Below are 17,358 nucleotides of genomic sequence, written 5' to 3'. Positions count from 1 at the left end.
CGATGATATTACAGATTTAAAAATTGCAGGACTTAGCGTTTGCGGCGGTACCGTCCGGTTAGGTCGGCGGGAGCGTGCCATAAATAGTGCGTCGGAGGCCGCGGTTCTCCCTATAGCACTTTGAATTTAGCAGTAATCGGACTCGTTTATTATCTGAGCTCTCTAGCGAGGAATATTTAAACGGAAACCATGAAGTATATGCGTACTATTTTAAACTGATCCTGCCTCAAAAATAAATATTTGGAATAGTAGAATGGAACTGCAACCAAATACACAGTGCAATGAATTATAACTTGCTCAGTTATAATCCATGTAGACACAAGAAGACGGAGAAACCAAACATGCAGACGAAACGACAACAAGCATGCATATGCAGCGGTAAAACCACGCCACTGCCAGCAACACACGCCATCCCAGCGCAACATGGCGCGAATGTACTAGCACGCAGCATAGGCTTGACGAAATGTTAAGAGGGTCGATGATCAGGACCTGTGACAGCGTACACACGTCCGGTACTAGACTACGCATTATATACACTAGTACTTCGTACTAGTTACTGTACTCTTGCACTAGCTATGTGTTGTATTTATAATTTTTTTTGAAGTAATACTACAAAGAGATAAAAAGAATCCTATGTCCGCGCCGTAGTTCTAAGGAGCCTTCCCAACAAATTTGGCCCAAATCGGTTCAGCAGTTCTTTGGTTATTAATAGTGTTTCTAAAATTACTTTCTTTTATATACAGTAGAGTGCTTAAAAAAAAATGTTTGAATTTTTTTTCAGCTCTTACCCTCTCAAATGTTAGTGATTGACAAACAAAAAATCCTCCCTCACGCCAGGCGCTGTAGCTTAACTCTAAGGATCGCAATTTTTTTTTTAGGTTCCCATACATTTTACACAGAAATTTTCGTTTTTTCATTCAAACTAAAATTTCACCACCTAATTTTCGTTTCATACGACCGCGATTATCGCCAAGGTACAGAGCCGCAACAAAATCCTCAAGTCGCTAGCCGGCAGCACATGGGGAAAAGACAAAGAAACGTTGTTGGCAACTTACAAGGCAATCGGCCGGCCGGTCCTCAACTACGCAGCACCGATATGGTCGCCTGGATGCAGTGGTACGCAGATGAGGAAACTTCAGACATGTCAAAATACAGCACTCCGGACCACGACGGGATGCCTCTTGATGTCTCCCGTTGAACACCTCCATAGTGAGACGCACATGCTTCCTGTAAAGGAGCATAATCTACTCCTCTCCAGGCAGTTCCTGCTTGGTTGTTTCCGTAGGAATCACCCCTGCAGCCATTTGCTTGGAGCGGAACCGCCTCCCAGGAGCATCAAGAGGTCATTCCTCGACTATGTCGACGACATTGCACAGTACGCCGACCAGACTTCGAACGCAACGAACTTTCGACAGGCCGCCATTCACAGTGGAGCCATCAACACCTTCACCGACTCCCTTCCCGTGAATGGCATTCTTGGAGCCAAACCACCACCTATTGCAGACGAAGAGCTCAAGTTGCCGCGAGAAACGCGAGTGACCCTAGCGCAACTTCGTTCTGGATATTGTAGCAGGTTAAACTCCTACTTATCCAGAATCGACCCCGACATACCTAATGTATGTCCTGCATGCAACGAGTCTCCGCATGACACTGGCCACCTCTTTGCATGCCCCACAAACCCCACCCATCTAACACCTTCTTCTCTTTGGTCCGACCCCGTCGAAACAGCACGTTTCTTGGGCCTACCGTTAGATGATCTCGATGACAACACAAACAACCCTTACCATCCTAACGGGGATTAGCTAACCGTTAAAACAACAACAACAATGAGATAGAGGAAATACTCAGGTACTGCAACCCCTCACTCCCCGCGCATGACTGGATGGTTATAAGAACCGATGAACCATATCGGCAAGCGCTGATAATGCTTAACGCGGAGTGCATCGGTCCTCTCAGCAAAACCAAGGGAGCCATCAGCTAGGGGGTCGAAATGGTAGTACTGAAGGTTCTCCCAACGGATGCCAGGGCTGATGGCGCTCACGCTGCAGATGCGGGGGAGAAAGGAGAAGGCGTTAGCGACGGTCACGTGACCACGGAAAACGACCCAAACCTCTCGGACGTGGCGAGTACTGGAGGCGGATCGTCGATCGGCGACTCCGTTTTCAGCCTCGAACAATTGTTTGAGGAGCTGAGGGTCGATCATGACTTAAGCGCTGAACTGGCGCTCCTAGAGGATAGTCTAAAGGATAAGATTCCTCCAGATTAACCTCCATCACGCAAAGGCGGCCTTTGCCAATCTACTGCTTCGTCTGGAGCAAGACCAAGCCGATGTGGTCCTGATCCAGGAACCGTGGCTAACTGGCAACGGAATATCTGGACTAACGACGAAGAGCCACAAGCTGCTGGCGGCCAAGGATGCAGGTAGAAATAGAGCCTGTATGCTGATCAGAAACGAACTAACGGTATTTCTGTTACCTAATTTCAGCAACGCTGACGTAGTTACAGCAAAGCTAGAGTGCTACACCGGGAATATCTGGCTAGTCGCTGCGTATATGCCTCACGACGATGAGGTGGAACCGCCTCCCGCATTGCTAAGGAGGACCTTGGAAGAAGCGTCTCGGAATGGTGCTGATATCACCATCGGCTCGGACGCCAACTCGCGACATTCGATCTGGAGGAGCTCGGATACCAACACTAGAAGTGAGTCGCTTTTTGATTTTATTGTTAGCGAAAATCTTTGCATCTGCAATAGGGGAAATTCTCCTACTTTTGTGACAGCAGGCAGGGAGGAGGTTCTCGACCTCACCCTAGCCTCACACAGGATTGTCCCGCTGATCTCGAACTGGAGGGTTCTCGATGACCACTCCTTTCCTGATCATAGATATATCGGATTTAGTCTTGACGGAGAAGGTCCTCCTAGGAAATCTTTCAGAAATCCCCGAAACACGGACTGGGAAAGTTACCGCAGAAGGCTTCGGCAAACTCTCCCACGCGCACCAGGGGTGGGCGCGCTGGCCACCGCCGATGTGGTGGATGGGTGTCCATTGAAAACACCGAAGGGTAGAGGTAAACCTCAATGGTGGACTTTGGAGCTCTCGGAAATTAGGGCGTCCTGTAGACGCTTATTCAACAAGGCCCCTAGGAGTGGGCTATCTGATGATTGGGTCCTGTATAAAACAGGACTTTCGATCTACAAGTCCGAGCTAAGAAGGGCTAAGAGGATCTCGTGGAAGAGCTTCTGCGAAAAAGTGGAGGGCTTTCACGAGTCCTCTAGATTCAGGCGAATCCTCGCGAAAAACCCTGTGTCCCTGGGGTACCTTAAGGATGTAAATGGGAAGTGGGCGCTGAGCAGTGAAGAGACACTACAGATGCTCGTTGATACTCACTTCCCTAGTAACACGTCCTCTACGGAGGTATCTCTCGGAGCGTTGAATGCTGACCGCACGGCCTTTGTCGACCTTCTAGATGAGCGTCACTTGCCTTGGGCGATAAATTCGTTCAAACCGTTCAAGTCCCCGTGACCGGACGGCATCATACCAGCACAGCTGCAGCAGGCTGTTAAGGTATCATGCGGCTGGTTGGCACCGATCTATGCGAACTGCATCAGATTAGGTTACATCTCGGGGGCCTGGAGACGAGTCAGGGATACGTTCATCCCAATGGCTGACAGGGGCTCCCACGTCACGGCCAAGGATTTCAGGCCCATCAGCCTCTCCTCGTTTTTACTAAAAACTTTGAAGAGGCTGATGGACTGGTATCTAAGGAGGCGCATTCCGAGGGACTATCTATCAGGGGCGCAACATGCGTATCGTAAAGGAAGGTCAGTGGACACTGCCTTGCACACTATCGTGTCGTGGCTTGCGGAAGCAATTGAGGGTAGGGACTTCGCGGTTGGGACCTTCCTTGATATTGAGGGAGCTTTCAACAATGTCCTGCCAGAGGCAGTGGTAGCTGCACAAGACGGTCTTGGGGTTGAATCGAACCTCAAGCACCTAATTTTCAGCCTCCTGTGCGACAGAATGGTCGAAACAGAATGAGCCACGTGAGCGCGCGGCGGAGTGTGAGCAGGGAAACCCCTCAAGGGGCGGTTCTTTCTCCTCTTCTATGGATCCTAGTCGTTAACGACCTTCTCAAAAAGCTAGAGGATCTTGGCTGTCAGGTGATTGCCTATGTAGCACTTATGGTGAAAGGAAAGTTTCTGAGCACCGTGTATGAGTTGACGCAGGGATATCTCAGCGTTGTAACAAAATGGGCGGTCGAAAGTGGACTTGCCATCAATCCTAATAAAACAAAAATGGTTTTATTTAGTAGAGGCGCCGTTACCGCTATTGGGAGGTATCCGCTTGCAACGGGCGGATACAGTGAAGTATTTAGGGCTCGTCCTGGATAAGAAGCTTTCATGGAAGCCGAATATCGAGAAGAGAGCCAAAAAGGCATCGATTGCCTTATATTGCTGTAGAGAAGCTATTGGCAAGAGGCGAGGCCTCTCACCGAAGAAGGTACTCTGGCTCTATGACACCATAGTCAAGCCCATAATGTTCTATGGAGTCTTCATGTGGTGGAGGGTTTTGCAGAAGACCACACTTGCAAAGAAACTTGAGAGCGTTCAACGAGCTGCGCTCATCAGCATGTGTGGTGCATTAAGGTTCACCCCAACCATGGCACTAAATGCAATCCTGAATATGGCCGGAAGGTGTATGGCCGCAAAGGTGGCTATTAGGCTCAGGGAGTCTGGGTTCCTAAAGGGGCGTGCATCTGAACACTCGGATATCCTCACAAGCTTTTACTGCATACCGGATCATCTGGATCATGGAGTCGCCATATCGAACTCCGGTGACTCCTTCTCTGCACATATACCGACGAGGAAGGTTTGGCAGGGAAGAAGTCACTGGAGGATAGGGGCAGTAAGCTTCTTTACGGATGGGTCGAAGCTGGGGGGGAAGGCTGGTGGAGGGGTCTACTGTCGGGAGCTCTCCATAAAATCCAGCTTCAGACTTCCCGACTAGTGCAGTGTTTTCCAGGCTGAGGTTGCAGCCATCAAGGTAGCAGCAGATATGCTGCTCAAAAGAGTGTCTACCTTCAGAGAAGTGACCATTCACTTAGATAACAGAGCGGCGATACTAGCCTTGAACGCATTCACAGTGCGTTCAAGGTAACTGCAAGGCTGATGAGCTGGCAAGGAAAGGTACCCTAGAATCGCTATCGGTAGAATGGGAACGGGTAGGTGCTCCTGCATCCTCCTGTTCTTAACTGCTGGATAGCTGGGCCTCGCGGCTGCTCGGTCAGCGATGGTCCAGCATTGGTACCTGCGCGGTCGCAAACGCCTTTTGGTCCAAGATGGATCGCAGAAGATCTAGTGATCTCTTTGCTCTTAGTAAGGCTAGCCTCTCATTAATGATGGGGCTCCTGACGGGCCATTGCCCTATTGGCATATTTGCTGTAAGACTGGGAATCTTACCGGACGCCGCATGCAGAAGCTGCTTGGAAGAAGATGCAGTAGAAAGTAGCCAGCCCTTCCTTTTTGACTGCCCTGCTTTTGGGAGGTCAAGATTTAGACAGCGCCTCTGCAAATCTGTATTGGATACTAAACGGTTTGCCGATATCTAAGTCCGAACACGGGAGTTCGATTTTCAATGGCTTCACAAAGGACTACTTCTATTAGTCCATGTGCGATCTCTTGATCAACCATCTAACTTAAGCTAACTCGAAACTTCAGTACTATGATTTTACTTTTATAAAATAAAATAAATTGCTTAGAATTGGAATTTTTTTCATTAAGAAATGTTTGATTATACCAAATTGTAAAATTCTGTATTTCTTGAGTAGTACACCGTAATAGGGTAATAGGGAAAATGAGTTAACATATCAAACAGTTAATGCTAAATTATCACATTTGAGTTAATTGTTTTGCCAATATATGTACTTACGTCGGTAACGGCATTTGGATTAGCCTTATGCCGCAATAGTAAATTGATGACTATTATGTGGCCCTGCTGTGCTGCTTGATGTAATGGCGTATAACCCACATTAGTACTCATTTCGATATTAGCATCATTTTCTAGTAAAAATTTTACCATCTTTATTTGACCATAATGTGCTGCTATATGTAAAGGAGTGTATCCGGCTTTGGTACGCTCGGATATATTAGCCTGATGATCGATGAGTATTTGTGCTATATCAGTTTTGTCTTCTTGAGCACACAAATGCAGGGGTGTTAAACCATTTTTGGATTGAACGTTGGCGTTAACTCCATGCTCCAACAATAAATTCACCACATCAACATGACCTTCCTGTGCCGCTAAATGCAACGGTGAGAAGCCAGATTTGCTGAGACAATCAGGATCTGCACCATGTTGCAGTAGTTGCTGCGCTATTTCCATTTCATTATACTTAGCTGCAATATGCAAGGCGCTGTGTCCATTTTTAGCACAAAGCAAAGGTGAAGCCCCTCGCTCAAGTAGTAAAAATACAACTTTCGGGTGATCGAAATGTGTCGCCACGTGTAAAGGCGTTACATCGTTCTTGCCTTGGTAGTTGATTTTAGCACCACGCTGTAATAGTAAGGCCACAACTTTGCCCTTACCATATTTAGCTGCTAAATGCAGTGGGGTAAATCCTTTTTTAGTAACTGAATCTAATCCCGCATTGTTTTCGACCAGTAATTGAACAACCTCTTCTTGTCCCTCTTTCACTGCAATATGCAATGGCGTATACATGTCCTTGGTTAAAGCATCAATGTTAGCACCATGTTGCAACATAAGCATAATTATGTCAATATTTCCTAAACGTGCGGCTACATGAAGTGGTGTTTGACCTTCTCGGGCCCGTGCTTCAACTTGTGCACCATTTCTAAGTAAAATTCGTATAATATCTGTTTGATTCGCCCTAGCGGCTAAATGTAGTGGTGTCTCTCCTCGAACAGTTGGTGCATCGGGTAAAGCATCATGCTGCAATAGATATATGACAATGTTCATGCAACCCATAAAACTAGCAACATGTAATGGCGTCAGACCCGATTCCGTTTTGGCACTAATCACTGCACCATGTTTCAACAGTAATTCAACGACGCTGATGCGATTTTTTTTACAAGCGATATGTAACGGCGTAAACCCATTAAGAGCGCGAGCATTGACATCGGCGTTGTAATTCAGTAAAAGTTTAGCAACGCGCGTATGACCACAATGGGCTGCAACATGCAAAGCAGTTAAATAGTCAACGGTTACTTCGTCAACAGGTGCTTTGTGCGACAACAGTAGTTGAGCTGCTTCGTCGTGTTCACCTTGTGCTGCCATGTGAAGTGGAGCAAGCCCATTTTTTGTCTTCGAAAGTATGGGGGAATTATTCGCAAGTAATATCTCAAGGACATCGACATGTCCCGAACGGGCTGCACAGTGAAGTGGTGTAAGACCATCACGCGTAGTAGCATTAATATTTGCATGTTTTGACAGTAATAAATCCAGGATATTAGTTTTACCCCACTTGCAGGCAACGTGTAAAGGCGTTATATTATGTTTCGCCGTAAAATTTACATCGGCTCCATGATCGATCAGTAAATTAGCAATATGTACGTTGCCATAGTGTGCTGCGATATGCAATGGTGTAAATCCCGATTTAGACACAATATCCGGATTGACCTCCCTCTGCAATAATAAACTAGCAGTATTCATATCATTTTTCTTAGCTGCAATATGTAGTGCTGGCAAACGAACTTTTCCACGAACATCGCACTCCAAAAGAACAGCAACTACTTTATCGTGACCTTGTTGCATGGCAACAGCCAGTGGCGTAAATCCATCCTAAAAAAACAATAATATACGAATAATTGGAACAATTCAAATGTATGTATAAACTAATGAATATAGTGTTGTTGAAGGAGCAAAAACATTCCTGAATTAGCTTCGAGGCCGGATAAAAATCCGGATCCGCTTAGTTTATACATGTAGTTTCTAAAAGAGATGCACCCAGAGATAATGGGTATTACAGCTTCAGTCAGCCGAAGTAATTATTTTATAAGTAGTGTCTAACACATTCGATTGTCTTTAAATATTGGGTTGTCAAAAAAGTCTTGCGGTATTTTTATTGAATTTTTTTTATTTTTTTTTTATTAAAACTGGCATGAATTTTTGATGACTCATGCCCAGCTCTTGGCCGATGTTACGGCTTCTACTATGCCGGTCTCATTCGACCAATTCAGCGATTTTATCGCAATTTTCGACGACAGGCCTTCCGGAGCGTGGCACATCTTCGACCACCTCTACACCAGAACGAAAACGTTGAAACCATCGTTGTGCGGTGGAAATGGAAACTGTATCGGGTCCATAAACTGCACAAATTTTATTGGCGGCTTGAGATCCATTTTTGCCTTTATCGTAGTAGTACTGTAGAATATGCCGTATTTTCTCTTTATTTTGCTCCATGTTTGCGACGCTATAACTCACGAACGACTTAAAAGAAACGACAATCAATCAGCACGTGAAATGAGCTTTCCAAAAAGGTATAGCATGACCCGATGCGACGAATAAAACTAGAACTACGCGCTTTCAGCGCCAACTAGCGAAAATACCGCAAGACTTTTTTGACAACCCAATACGTATGAAACATAAATCATTTTCATTTACCCGGTACTTAAATTAATGTGCTTTGTTTTATAGAAACATTTTCAGACTTACCTCAGTGGCGAGTGATGGGTTCGCTCCTTTTGATAATAGAAAACGCACGCAAGCATCGTGATTTTCTTGGGCTGCCATATAAAGGGGCGTAAAACCATTTAATGATTGAACATTAACATTTGCATTATACTGATTAAGTAATTTAATGACTTCTTTTTGGCCGGCCAATGACGCAATATGTAATGCTGTATTACCCTTTTTTGTGGCATTATCTACCTTAATGCCACGTCGTAGCAGTTCACTCACGATATCGACATAACCATCTTTAGATGCTAAATGGAGCGCATTTAAGCCATTCTACAATGAGAAAAAACATGCAATTACTTTTTATATAGCGAAATTAAAGAAATTTGGTAAATTGTCATTAATTCTCATTAGTCTGAGAAGCGATCATTCTAACTAAAAGTTTCGTCTATTGTTTTCCTTTCTTCTATCACATATAGTCACAAAGGCCCAGGACTCTGTGCCCAATGGAGATGACGTGATCCCTGTTCACGTAGAAGGAAGCAAATGCCTTGAGCCTGCTTCCGTAAATTGCTTGACAATCTATAATCAATCTGGAGTTTCGCTTCTACGTTGGAAAACCAGCAGTTTTCACAAGAGGCTATGTACTTATTGGTTGCTTCTTGAGCCTGCAGACAACGAAACGGAATTTTACTCAAGGGAAGCTGATTATATCTTCAAACCTTGTTAGGTTGTAACCTCCCAACAGCAGATTGGTATGACACATTTCTCCACGCTGTCACTCTCTTCTATGTGCGAAGCAGATCCTTTATGCTATGGGACCCCACCACAATGCATAGTTCTGGCCCCATCATCCTAGAAACCGCAGCAGAGCGGGCAAGTTCGTCGGCCAGCTCGTTGCATGCTATCCCTTTATGACCTGGCACCCTGATCAGGTGTATACGGTTGCAACCTGATAAGCGGTTCAGCCTTTTTACACAATACTCCATTAATAGCGAATTTGATCTCATAGGCTTAGATCGCTTTTAGTGCCGCTTAACTATCACTGAGTATAGTGTTGCGCTGGTTACGATAGTGGCGTTGGAGATTAAGTTCTGCACACTGACTTATATCACCTCTGCTTAAAAGATACTTGGAAAACATCCCATTGGTATGGAAAGCTAGTTATGCGGTCCCGCAATGCCTGCACCAATGCCTTCAGATGTTTTCCGGCCGTCAGTGTACCACTGGATGGTGCTGCCTCTCAGTACAAGTCGAGTGTGGAATCACTCCACTCTGTCTTGTTGCCGAGAGTAACTTTAAATTTTGTGATGTTTACCCTCTTCGTAACGCTGTCTCTGGGAAGAAGGGCCAGTGGCATGTCTTCTCCTAAGTCCTTCAATTGTTGAGACGAAATTATCCTCACATTACCATACACCTCTGCTGCCATGAGCATGATGGTATACTTCGTTACTTGTTTGATCACTAGATGGAGCGGTGTGAGCTCCAGGATGAATTCAAGTCTGCGATTGGGCATATGCGTACTGCTCCTGAAGCGCAGACGTAAGCAAGTCTTTGCAGTTTGTGTTACGTACGATGCCTAAACAACCGCTCCATAAGTGACAATAAGCCTTACGATGATGATATACAGCCACCTGATGATGGCTGAGGATTACTGTAACTTTATCCAACACATTCGATTTGCACCATTTCATGATACTGAGTATGCGGTTCTGTCACCACTTAGCCAGGTTGCAGCTATTCCGGAGGATGCAACGGACAGCCCAACCACTTTGTCTTTGCGCTACTGTGCCAGAGGCAAGTTCAGCAGTTTTTCGGATGTTCCCTTGTGTTTCACGGAAAAAAATGCCTATCTCTACTACCTACGCTGTTCGTTATTGTATTAAAAATTTTCCTTTGCTCTGCAAGTAACAGGGACTCTGTTTCGACGACTTGAATTCTTAAAACACAGTATCGTAATGAAGCTTTTTGATCAAAAAGAGTTTACAGCTATTTTATTCTTTTCGGGGTAGGCATAGTGAAATCGAGCAGTAAATTCCCAAAACTCGCAACAATTTTATCCTCAATAAGTTTCAATACTTCGTTAAGAATTTTCTCATCGATGGGTAGTGTTATCTCATGTCATGGTCATGGTCAAAGCGTTTTTATCTATATAAATAAACGGGTATAAATTCTACCCAGGACATCATGCCAGGCCAACCGTTAACGGGTGTGCACTACAGGTGATGTTTCCATTCTTTTCGTGGCACATTTCATGGGTATTACCACGGCACTTTTGCATAGAGCAACGCCCAAGCAAACTCACCAGAAACATTGATCGGTGAAAACGGCATGGTCACTGCCCTTATTTATGTATTTACCTATATATTCTGGATGGAGCTGTGAACCCCAGACTTATGTGAAAGTTAAAAAAATTTTCAAAACAGCGGTGAATATGGAACCCCCCAGCTGTTGACAACGGACACGTTTTCCGCGGTGCCTCTCAGATTAATATTAAGAGTACGTCTACCTTTTGAGGCTTCTTACGGAAAATTGATATAGCGAAGCGGTTTTCACGGAACATTATGTGGAATGAGTCCATGCAGGTTAATTGGACTTAGTTAGAGGGATATTAAAGTAAAATCTCTCTCAAGTCGTCGAGCATTTTGTCTTATCTAGGAGCTCTCTGATTACCAATTATATGGACTTGTTCTCGGCGTAGAGAAATTTTTATATAAGGTGTTTGAGTGCCCTGTAGTACTAGATTCCAGCATAAGAAGAAACATCAAGCTACCTGGCTGTCTCCGGATCGAAAAACTACCAACCAGATCGATCATGTTTTGATAGACGGAAGACACGTCTCCAGTGTTTTAGATGTGCGTGCGCTCCGAGGTCCTAACATCGACTCGGACCACTATCTTGTTGCAGCCAAGATTCGCACCCGCCTCTGTGCAGCAAAAAACGCACGCCAACAAACACAAGGAAGGTTCGACGTCGAAAAGCTGCAATCACAACAGACAGTCGAACGATTCTCTACTCGGCTTGCACTCCTGCTCTCTGAGAGCACTCGTCAACAACTCGGTATAAGGGAACTGTGGGACTAATCTATAAAATTAGCTAAAGAAGTTGTAGCTAAAAGGTTAACAGTACTAGTACTACATGGAATAATAAAAAAAGATGTATGTATGTATGTATATGAAAATCGAGTGTATACGCAAGAAGCAAAATTTATGCAAATTTCAAGCTAAATGACAACTTTAGGCATCTAAAATTTGAAATTTCGGCCGAATGGGACAAAATTCATATGTGCGTGCTAAAAAACTGGTTGAGTCAATACCTCATCGTGTTCAATTGGCGAAAATACAAAAGGGTATTACAATAAAATATATGTACTTGTATTGAAATAATTTTTTGTACATATAAATATTTAAATTAAGAAATCTATATTTAAATATAATTTTGTTGTTTAATTTTTAATTATTTTAATCACAACAGTCAAGAAAAAATATTAATTATTTGACTGGGGTACTTACCTACCTTAACTAAGTACATTAAACAACAATTACGAACTAACAAATACTGCTTGCTTATTACCAGAATATTTTTTAGCATAATTCTATTAAACTAAAATATACAACCTATGTTTACTTTAAACTACTTATTAAACGAATTCAACGTTATTTGGATGTGCACCCCTCGCGGCCCCGACTTAACAACAGGCAACATGTCTACTGTACTCTTCAATATTGTACGTACGAATTGGGCGCCATTTTTCCATTGGAGTAAGATATTTTCTTGCAGTAGCAAAGTTGTCAGCTAACTCAATGCCAGATTTTAAATCGCTCTAGCAGTTTAGCTGTGACAAAGTAACAAACATACACACAAACTTTCACCCTTATAATTTAGGGTGATAGTATTTGAAATAAATTTGAAGAAATAGTTTTATTAGTATAGTAGCTAACCTACTGCTTCATCGAAGCTTGTTTAAATCAACAAAAAAGCGGCCTCCTCATTTTCCGGAAAACATCCCGTTAACCTCACATATAACAAGTAAGGAAGGGCTAAGTTCGGGTGAAACCGAACATTTTATACTTTTGCAAGCTGCAAAAATCAAAGCCAGGGAAATACTTTAAGCTGTAAATCGTCAACCAGAGGATCGGAATCCAAGCGAATGTATGTGTGTATATATAAAAGAAAGTCGTTTTAGTTACACCATTTATAACTTAAGAACGGCTGAACCGATTTGACTGAAAAATGGTTGGGAGGTAGCATAGAACCAGGAGACGGACATAGGATAGTTTCTATCTCTTTATGTTAAAATTCAATACAATTCATTAACCTTCCTATACCCGCGCACATGTCTGTGAGACCGACGAAACAGTTTTTCGTACATATTTTTTTTTTGGAAAGTTTTGGAAAGACTGATAGTCATTAAAGTAATAAAGGGTGATTTTTTAAGAGCTTGATAACTTTTTTTTAAAAAAAAACGCATAAAATTTGCAAAATCTCATCGGTTCTTTATTTGAAACGTTAGATTGGTTCATGACATTTACTTTTTGAAGATAATTTCATTTAAATGTTGACCGCGGCTGCGTCTTAGGTGGTCCATTCGGAAAGTCCAATTTTGGGCAACTTTTTCGAGCATTTCGGCCGGAATAGCCCGAATTTCTTCGGAAATGTTGTCTTCCAAAGCTGGAATAGTTGCTGGCTTATTTCTGTAGACTTTAGACTTGACGTAGCCCCACAAAAAATAGTCTAAAGGCGTTAAATCGCATGATCTTGGTGGCCAACTTACGGGTCCATTTCTTGAGATGAATTGTTGTCCGAAGTTTTCCCTCAAAATGGCCATAGAATCGCGAGCTGTGTGGCATGTAGCGCCATCTTGTTGAAACCACATGTCAACCAAGTTCAGTTCTTCCATTTTTGGCAACAAAAAGTTTGTTAGCATCGAACGATAGCGATCGCCATTCACCGTAACGTTGCGTCCAACAGCATCTTTGAAAAAATACGGTCCAATGATTCCACCAGCGTACAAACCACACCAAACAGTGCATTTTTCGGGATGCATGGGCAGTTCTTGAACGGCTTCTGGTTGCTCTTCACCCCAAATGCGGCAATTTTGCTTATTTACGTAGCCATTCAACCAGAAATGAGCCTCATCGCTGAACAAAACACGCGCGCGAAACACATTTCGAACCGAACACTGATTTTGGTAATAAAATTCAATGATTTGCAAGCGTTGCTCGTTAGTAAGTCTATTCATGATGAAATGTCAAAGCATACTGAGCATCTTTCTCTTTGACACCATGTCTGAAATCCCACGTGATCTGTCAAATACTAATGCATGAAAATCCTAACCTCAAAAAAATCACCCGTTACATAATTTACGCTAACAACTGATATTTTTTGTTTTTTTACATCATTTAGTTCCTATAAAATAAAAAAAATATAAACAGTTTTATAGAAAAATAAAAAGGTAAGAGGAGTCAAAGTCTCGGTCTGTCACACCGTGCGCGGGTATAGGTGTTAAAACATTTGGCGCGGGTACAGGAAGGTTAACACTAAAATTGTATTTCAAATCATAAGCATAAGTTCAAAATTCGTGGAAGAATCATTTGAAAATTTTATTGCTTCAAAAAAAAGATATAAGTAAAAGAAAAAATAGCAAAACAAAGCGAATGCAGAAAAACACTAATTTTCGTATGAATACATACATACCGTTTGTTGCTTCTCAACAAGGCAGTTTTTTTGGCATGAACCCGTCAGATATTTTTAATATCACAATAAATAATTACATTGACATTTGCACTATGAACGAAGGACGCAAATGCATTCATAACAAGCTAAACGCGGCATCTTACGTAAAATATAGAGGAATAACTGCAGTGTTGATAAATATTTTCGAAGCATTCGAACATTGCAGTGCAGTATTTAAACGGAAACGTTGAAGTATATGCGTAGAATTTGAAACTGATCCTTCCTCAAATATAATATAATACAATTGTTAAATATTGGAAGTGGTGGAAAGAACTGCGACCAAATACACAGTACAATGGATTATAACTGGCTCAGCAATCAGTTTTATAATTATTATACCATCCCAAAAAACTGATGTCATAACCTTGACAGCTGACTTTTTCGTCTTTCCACGCTTGAGGATCATGTACAGTCCGCTAGGCTGTCAGTCAATTTGACTCCAGTGTAAAACAAGGGAACCATGTTTCTGCTGTCACATACCGACTCACAAATTCGGTTTTATTACAATTAAAGACCACTCCAATACTTCTCAGAATCAGCAATTCGTTGTTTTTCTTGGACTATGAACTTTCGTGGCACCAACTTTGGTTATTTCGCCTCTTTCCAACTTAGCAAAACTCTTTTTCTCTGGTGCAGAGTCCAAATTAAACCCTATTTTTCAATTGTATTCCTTCCCCCACGAAATGCTATTTGATCCACTTTTTTGTAAACTAACACAAGATGCTTCACACAAAATGTTATATCTCATTAACTAATAGTTTCTCAGTTGCTAAATTTGTATACGTATCTTTTAAATGTCGGGAATGACTATAAATCATATACATAGATGGTATTGGTATTACCTTGCGGAATTGACGTTCGTCATCGAATACGTGGTTAAGGCTTTTAAGGTGTTCCCAGTAAAATTTGTGCAGCCGACCCAGTGAGCTTTGTTAAAGCTGTTCCCACGACAGTCGGGTCTACGTAACCGGAACGGACCTGGATTTTTATCCGGCCAAGGACTGTCAACTCGGCAGAACTCTGCCGCTACAACAACAACAACAACAGCTTTGTTAAAGTTAACGAAGGTACGATGGTCTGATGCGAGAGTTAGAATATGTCGCCAGGTTATGCTATTTATCAGACCGACCCTAGCAATGATAATATCGGGCGAGCTATCGCAGGTGCCCATAACTGGTGGGTGCTTCGCCATTCATTGTACAGAACGTCAATCTGTTCCCCCAGCTCCATCCCTATACGATCATTTGACAGGCAGGAATGCCAAAGATCATGATGCGCATCAAAGTAGCCTAGTACCAAATGGTTTTCACCACGAGCAGCGCACCTATATGCGGGTGATATCCTGTAGGGCAACATGTAACTGGATGATATTCTTCTTCTTCTTCTTTACTGGCGTAGACACAGCTTACGCTATTATAGCCGAGTCAACAACAGCGCGCCAGTCGTTTCTTCTCTTCGCTACGTGGCGCCAATTGGATATTCCAAGCGAAGCCAGGTCCTTCTCCCCTTGGTCCTTCCAACGGAGTGGAGGTCTTCCTCTTCCTCTGCTTCCCGCGGCGGGTACTGCGTCGAATACTTTCAGAGCTGGAGTGTTTTGATATTAGGTTGTCAAATATCTCCCTTCCGCTTTTTTGCTATTTATTCAATGCTCTATAAAAAAAGTGTGATCGGATTTAGCTCAAATATGCGCCGTCTAGACGGAAACTTCATAATACTCCCCTCGTAGAAGCCCCCCTCCTTAAGCTTAGTACGCAGCTCTCAAGAAACGTAAAAACTTCATATAAAAAAACGCTTAAGAAACGGTCCAGAAACGTTCCTGCGATAAAGTTACTTGTGCTAGTACGCAGCTCTCAAGAAATCTAGTACTAATTTTTAATACTTTTTTCAATAAAATGTGAATATGGCAAACCTGGTTTTGCGAAGAAACATCAAATCAACAATTGTTTCTTGAGGGAAATTCGAAGTAATCGTCAAATTCATCCTAAATTAGTTGAAATCATTATTATAAAGTATAATCCATTTTGAAATGTTGTATTAAACCAACCAATCATCAACAACATTCCTTAAATCTCAATGAAAATATTTGTGTTACCATACACATACATACGCACAAAGTTTGTTTACTTTGTTTGTTCTCTCTTGCTCTTCTAATGTGGATCATTCACAATGCGTAACCAGTGGTCAAAATTACTTGAGAAATAATGTATTTTTTTTCTTGAGCAATTACTTGAGAGCTGCGTACCAACCTTTACTTGCGAAGAAATTTTCTCAAGCCTCTTTTGAATTCAACTTTTCATCAACAAGGACGTTCGCCATGGACAGGAAAAGGTGGTAATCACTTGGCGCTATGTCCGGGCTATATGGTGGATGCGATAAAACCTCCCATCCGAGCTCCCGTAGCTTCTGACGAGTCATCAACGAAGTGTGTGGTCTGGCGTTGTCCTGGTGGAACACTTCACTCTTCCTGTTGGCCAATTCTGGATGCTTCTGGTCGATCGCCTGCTTCAAGCGCTCCAGTTGTTCGCAGTATAGAAGAATTAAGCTTCTGGCCATATGGAAGCAGCTCATAGTGCATGATTCCCTTTCAATCCCACCAATTCCCTGTCCGTCAATCCCAGCTTGACCGTTTTCGCTCGATATTGTCGTATGTGATCCATTTCGTTGCCAGTCACCATCCGCTCCAAAAATGGGTCGAGTTCGTTCCGTTTCAGTAGCATATCGAAGGCGTTGATTCGGTCCAGAAGATTTTTTTGCGTCAAATCATACATAATCATCAAGCTGTTTTGTAAATGGTTTAATAAGATTTGGAGATTAACTTCCATCTTCTGTGCGATGTCACGAGATGCCACATGCCGGTCTTACTTGATGTTTTCCATGATTTGATCAACAACTCAGAAGATCTGAGCAGCTGTTTATCTTGATTTCTTGGACCGCAGCTATCGATGTTCGCGATTCATGAGTGAAACTATCTCCTCGATCATACTCTGGA

At 42.9% G+C, this 17,358-nt stretch overlaps 1 protein-coding gene across 7 annotated transcripts in view; it reads right to left on the bottom strand.

Moving 5' to 3' along the window:
- Positions 1-17,358, bottom strand: part of LOC105224889 (ankyrin-3) — a 610,175-nt gene that overhangs the window by 47,656 nt on the left and 545,161 nt on the right. For all 7 annotated transcript variants that reach the window (XR_007423214.1, XR_007423215.1, XM_049460054.1 and 4 more), the window contains 2 exons: positions 8,670-8,966; positions 5,928-7,796 (listed from right to left, as the gene is read on the bottom strand). Coding sequence is in view for 5 of the 7 variants with exons in the window: in XM_049460054.1 (XP_049316011.1) it covers positions 5,928-7,796; positions 8,670-8,966 (2,166 nt within the window). In the remaining 2 variants the exon portion in view is untranslated. The remainder of the gene's footprint in view (positions 1-5,927; positions 7,797-8,669; positions 8,967-17,358) is intronic.

Source organism: Bactrocera dorsalis, chromosome 6, assembly GCF_023373825.1.
Source record: "Bactrocera dorsalis isolate Fly_Bdor chromosome 6, ASM2337382v1, whole genome shotgun sequence".
NCBI classification, from domain to species: Eukaryota; Metazoa; Arthropoda; class Insecta; order Diptera; family Tephritidae; genus Bactrocera; species Bactrocera dorsalis.
The sequence above is the reverse complement of the archived record's forward strand: the minus strand, read 5'-3'. Positions and strand labels throughout refer to the sequence as shown.